General features: G+C 42.3%; 1 protein-coding gene across 1 annotated transcript; it reads right to left on the reverse strand.

Moving 5' to 3' along the window:
- Positions 1-1,135: 1,135 nt before the first annotated feature.
- Positions 1,136-5,322, reverse strand: LOC148014967 (protein STRICTOSIDINE SYNTHASE-LIKE 13-like). Its single transcript, XM_087665592.1, has 5 exons — positions 4,674-5,322; positions 3,343-3,621; positions 2,804-2,971; positions 2,327-2,497; positions 1,136-1,589 (listed from the first exon to the last, which is right to left on the reverse strand). The coding sequence occupies exons 1-5, from the start codon at positions 5,105-5,107 to the stop codon at positions 1,358-1,360; spliced, it is 1,284 nt and encodes a 427-aa protein (XP_087521718.1). The 5' UTR covers positions 5,108-5,322; the 3' UTR covers positions 1,136-1,357.
- Positions 5,323-6,301: the final 979 nt, after the last annotated feature.

Below are 6,301 nucleotides of genomic sequence, written 5' to 3' on the forward strand. Positions count from 1 at the left end.
GTGCCCAAATAAAGCAAGTTTTTGTATCCTTCAAGACAAACTGTATGATAGGTTAGAATGGGACTTCATCTTCCAATCTTTCAGTGACATGGGTTTTAGAAAGACGTTTATCAAATTAATTATGACTTTGTTTGGAAACATTTATTCTAGGGTTTTGGCTAATGGTATTCTCACTCCCCCTTTTCCACTTGGGAAATGAATAACATAGGGATGCCCATTAGTCCCCCCTTTTGCTATCTCTACAAGAAATCAATAATGTAGGGGTGCCCATTAGCCTCCCTTATCTTTGCTATGTCTTAGGCTTGCTTATTAGGCTGAGATAGGGGCTATACTTAAAAGGAATGGCACTTTGCAATCACAATCAAAAGGTGGTGTTGACTAAGTTTGCCAAAACAAGAATAGTATTATAAGAAAAGAGGAGTCACTTAGATTCTTTTGGTTCTATATTAAGGAATTCAAATTGGCCTTGTGGTTGGTAGTCAACCCAAAAAACATAGGCATCAAAGAGTCATTAAATCCACCCCTCCCCCCCCCCCAAAAGATTAGCTAATAGAACTAGTTATGGCAATGGATAATAGCCAAACTTAATAAAAAGCTATAAATTTGAAAGGGATTTCATGGAAATTTAGCTAGCTATGTGGTGGTCCTTTAACACATATTGATCACCTCCACCATCTAATTTCCCTTCTACTATCATAGATCTCCCCAAACCATAGTAAAAGAATGCAAGCCTACCTATAGAGACTTCCCCTAGGGCTTTAATAGTGAAAAAAAAATGCCTAAGGTTACATGAAGTACATGTACTCTCTCAAAAGACCAAGGAGGACTTGATTTGCTAGACATCGAGCACCCTATTGACAAGTTAGCAACCAACGGAATTGCCAAAAGCATCTTACAAGCAAAGGGCCATTGGGTAGTCCTACTTCACAGACATATGGAAAACTTTGCCCTTAAAGAATGCCCAAAATGGAAACACTTGTCTATTAATGTGGTTGCCTTGGGATTGTCAAACATGCAAAATGCAACCATCATCAAGAATTAGTTGAAACCCCAATTATTTGGAACCAAAACGATGGAATGTACTGTTAGCACAACAGTCTTGTTGATTTGTAAGATTTTGCATCTTAGAAACACTTATTCGAGAGATATAGATGGACAAAATTTAGGGCATAATTATTTGATAGTCAATATATAATGACAATGAATGATGAGGAAAAAATGGTTGTAACTGAGTAATGTAAAGTATATCAATTGTAGACAAGATTTAGGAAACATGACACTGTAGGATATTCTTAGCTTCTTTGTGGTGCTTCTAGTGTCGTTATACACATATAATGTTAATGAGAGGTTTTTCTCATCATTTCTCATAAGTATAAGTGGTTATTTGCTCATGATGCACTGTCCCTATCCAAAGCATGTTGTCCCTTTGTTGCACTTCGCTAACAAGCTTAACAACTTGACCTTGTGCATCCTCGAGGATGTCCACTAACTTTCCATCAGAATCAAGAAGGGCAACGACACTATACATTCGCATGCCCACAATTTTGTAGAGGAGGCTAGCAGGGATAGGCAACTTGAAGAAAATGTACCTAGACACAACATTCACATGGAATTAGAGTTTGGCACAAACTACAAATTTGGTATTGCTATCATAAAACATTTTAAACAAATTCTGCTATAGTTCCCCCATTGTGAACCATGAGCTTTTGCAAGAGAGGGACCGCATACCTCGCTGGGGGCGGTTGGCCCCTTACCACACCTAGTGAGGTATGCAATCTAGGTATGTGGTCCCTCCCTTGTTCAACAGCCCCTTGCCCCAACTACACCTAGCTAGGTATGTGGTCCCTCCCTTGCAAAAGCTCATGATGTTGTCCACCATAGAGAAAAACAAGGTAATAGAGAAAAAGTTAATAACCCCTCATAAAACTTATTGTGTATGGAAGAGAATGTTAATAATCCCTTTTCTTGAGTTGTGTAATATGTGTGCAAGTGGTCTAGTCAATGCCCAAGTGCCAAGCATTCTTGGTAAGCAAATAAATAGAAAACCATAGGTATGCTTTCAGCCACTCAAGGCAAACAGGTTGAGGGTTTGCATGAACTCAGTTTACCTATTTGATAAGTTCACACAACCTATCTACCCACTAATCCAAAAGGCACACTTTGTCCTCGACATGTTCCAGACTTGGCTTCAGGACATGGGTGCCAATGGGCTGATTTTAGAAATTTAGATCATGGGAATGTTAGAAAAATCAGTGGCACCTGCTTATTCGATCCAAACAGATAGGCCAGTATGTTTTTACTTGAGGCAGGTCAAGAAAACACTGACCTGAGCCATGGCCTGGTGCTGAAAATATATTGGACCCGTGTCCGACAACAGTCAATGGCCACCCAGAATTGACCTTTGTCATTCATCCTCACATTGTCAGGGAAGCCTGGAAGATCCGCAAAAACCTCCAGCTTGCCTTTTGACGGTCCTTCTAGCCAGTATCTCAAAACCCTGCAAATCCGGCGATTAGATCAGAAAACAAATCCCCTTTTCGGTATGTTGTGGACAGGACTTTCTGATATGCCAGACATGAGCTGATTTCTGCTGTTGTGCAGAAAAACGGCTGATGATGTCATTTTTGCAATCTACCATAACCATAGCATGAAACATTCAAGAATTTTTTCCGGTTAAACTTTCATGAACCTCGTATTTCTATCTCCATGCATTAGAGCTACCCTAATAACTAAATTTCTACCATGCTAGCAAGTTGCCTTTTTCTAATCTGGATAGCATTCCGGTACAAAGAGGGGCACTCACCTGCAATTTGTTGTTTCAGCAATCAAGATAAATGATTGGTCCTCCGAGAGTTGCACACCATTTGGAAAAGATAAACCTCCTAGGACTACTGATGTTTCTCCAGTTCCCAGATCATATCTTAGCAGCCTTCCTGAGTCTTCTCCTTCCAAAAGAATTCTAAAATGCTGCCTGCATTGTAATGATGATACAAAAAGCTAAATGAAGTTCTTAAATCCTATCACTAGAAGCCAAAGTTCTTGCCATTGACATGATTTGTTGGCAGAAAGAGGAAGTTGATCAATGTCACATGCAAGAGCATTATGCAGTATAGGCTTGAAGGACCTTAGATTCAGCCCATAACTCATAATTGAGGGAAAATGCATCTCATGCTCTGCAGTCTAGAATTGATGATCCACCAGCTGAATGATTTACTTGCACTTCAGAGTTTTCTCTTCATGATTCATCTCATTAATGGTGGATATGTCTAAGAAAGGGCAGATGTTGAGGAAAATGCTGTCTGAAAAATAAGCTTATACTAGAATCTAGATCGTGAAACTTACAGTCTATTGTGACGTGTGCTGCTGTCAGTGAAGTAGATTGATCCATTCTTGTGGATGTCCAAGTCATTGGCGAACTTGATTTCCTGACCACCAACCTCCTGAGTTAAGATGTTTGCAATGCCACCTTCAGGGCCTACACTCAGCAAGCCATAGTAGGAGTCTGCAAAATAGAGGACCTGGTCTTCCTTACGGAATCTTAGCCCTAAAGGCCTTCCACATGATTTCTCATCCCGCAGCTTCTTTACTTTAACGGTGTTTTCATCCAAACAACTAGAATTCCTGTAGCAGCAGACCATGGTTCACAAACAGAACCAGTAAGAAGTCCTTTCCAACATAAGTTTCTATTCACAGTGAACGCGCTGCAAAGCTGAATGTTGGATTGGATGCTAAAAAGCAAAGAAATTATTGGCTTCAAGAAAGACAGATATTGTGCACTGCACTGACTGACAACATGTGTAGGCAATTGAATTTGAATGTTGGGCCAATTAGGAAATAAATTTGTTGATGCTTTAGGAAGACACCTTTGAGCAGTGTCTGGGTAACACCATGCACAGGCCAATGCAACTTCTAATATTACTGGTGGCATCTTTCAGCTGCGCTATTATTACCAGGTCTTAAATTTTTAGGGTTCCCTAAGTTCCTATCGGAAAGGCCTTACAGGAGCTCCCCTTTTCTATTTAAAGGGATTTGAAGGGCACGTCACTAATTTTTTGAAATTTTCTACCATTCATTTGAAGGGCAACAATATATTTTGAGCGCTTTTCTAAATTTAGGGTTAGATCCCCTTCAAGGGGTGTTGCAGCCTTCAAATATCAGGCTTACTAAATTAGTACAAATGGAGCTTTGCAGCATTGCTGGGTGCAACTCCCACTTGATGCACAACAGCATTAGCTAGCTTGTGATCCAACAACTACAATAAATTATGTGTATATATGTTTTGTTTTTGTGTTCGTGCACAATGCAGCTACTTGTGTAACACTCAGGCTCAAATGCATGCACAATAGAGATTTTAGATAAATTCACGCTGGTTCCCAAATTGTGAATTATGACTAGCATCACGAGCTTCTGCGCAGAAGGCACAGCATAGCTAGCTAGGTTGGGGGCAGGAGGTGCATCTGGAGCAGAAGCTCATGATGTTGAACACTATCCAGAGAAGCAAGGGAGAAGATCCCCCTCAGCCTCTATGTGTGCGTACTGCAGCTTCTTGTGCAACAATTTTGCTCAAATGCGTGGGCATTATAAGTTCGTGTGTATGGTTGCATAACGCGGCTTCTTGTCCAACAATTTTGCCCAAAACGTATGAGAATTACATATGTAAGTAACAACATTACCAAAGCCTTGAAGGCAAGGCAAAGAGCTCCCATGTTCCTGCAGCTTCTGCATGCGCGGGGCCTTCTGGGGCCGCAGCAGCCGAAGAAGGCATCCATCGGACGACCCTGCCATCGGCGAGGCCAGCGTAGGGGCCGCGGCCGCGGCTGTCGAACTCGAGGGATTCGGGGCCATGGACCTGGCCTTTAAAGCGGGCGGTGGCAAGGCGGAGGCGACTGTGTTGGTCGCGGGGCCAGGCGCGCATAACCTGGTCGTAGGGGGCGAGCGTGTGCTTCATGGGGCGGTAGCGGAAGTTCCCCACGGGGCCCAACCCTAAGGGGTACCACGCCGCGAGCCACAGACCCGCCAGGGCCGCCATAGCCCACCTTAAATTGATATTGCTTTCAGCTGATGATCTCCCGGCCCGGCGCCGGTTCATGGACATGACTGCACACATATATGATCGGCGATTGGTAGATATGACGGATAGTATGAATTGAACAGTATCCCAACAAACACTCGGCTGTCCGAGAAAGAGGAAGAAGAAGAATAAAGACGATGATCGGGGGTGCGTGTGTGTGTCTCTCTCTCTCTCTCAGTACATAATCTCGCTATCCCTCCTCCCCCTCCCCCGGCAATCACTTATGCATTACTATACCCCCTCTCCCTCTCAGTTATCCATGATCAGTAGCCCAGCTGACCTTCGACCATGACGCCAAATATGGTGATGACTATGACCCAGAACTACTTCCGCCACCCCCTCAGTACAAAGCCCATGCTTGTCAGTAGCCCAGCTGACCTTCGACCATGACGCCAAATATGGTGATGACTATGACCCTGAACTACTTCCGCCACCCCCTCAGTACAAAGCCCATGCTTGCCAGCCCGCCCTTATTGCTACTTTTTTAAAAACCCCTTCACACTAGCTTCGTGACCTCCCCCCCGCCCCCAAGTGTCATCTCTTAGGCCTAATTTTAACAGCATTCTTGCATGATCGTCGTATTGTTCCACTTATTATTATCTACAGGCCTAATTTTATCATTAAAACCCCCCGTTTCCCCCAAATAGCAATTAAGGCAAAATATGTACGACAGCCATAACCCCATAAATGACAAGTATCTCAATGTATGAGCAATGATATTAAAGACTCAATCATACCCCCTCAAAGCTATCTCAATGAGTGTGTGCATTCTTTAAAAACACAAGCAATTAAGCACTTCACTTCCAAAGTCAAAACATGTCCCATTAGTCTCTATCTAATATGTGACCACAATGACAACATCGGGTTACCACTCTAGGCAAAAATGTGTCACCATTCATAGTTACGCTCATCAAGAAACACCCATATATGAAGCTTGTGTTAGCATACATGCATTAGTAATCTTAGTCTCATAACATTACCTTTCTTCCTACCACCTTGTCCTCCCTCAGAAAGAAGAATTTCTCCAAGACATTAGAAAGGAAAGTAATCACCAAGAGTGTGATAAGTAAGCACCAACCCCATCCAATTTCATTTAAAAACTAGCTTACATAATAGACTAGCATATGCTATATTTTTGAACAAAACAACTAAATGATTGATATGTCTATTAAACTGCCTATGTCTTCCATATGAATTCCTTAATCTATAGTCTTCTATTAAAACAAATTA

The sequence above is a fragment of the Lygodium microphyllum genome, chromosome 24, assembly GCF_053477565.2.
Source record: "Lygodium microphyllum isolate KBCC chromosome 24, Lygodium_microphyllum_v1.1.10, whole genome shotgun sequence".
Classification (NCBI taxonomy): Eukaryota; Viridiplantae; Streptophyta; class Polypodiopsida; order Schizaeales; family Lygodiaceae; genus Lygodium; species Lygodium microphyllum.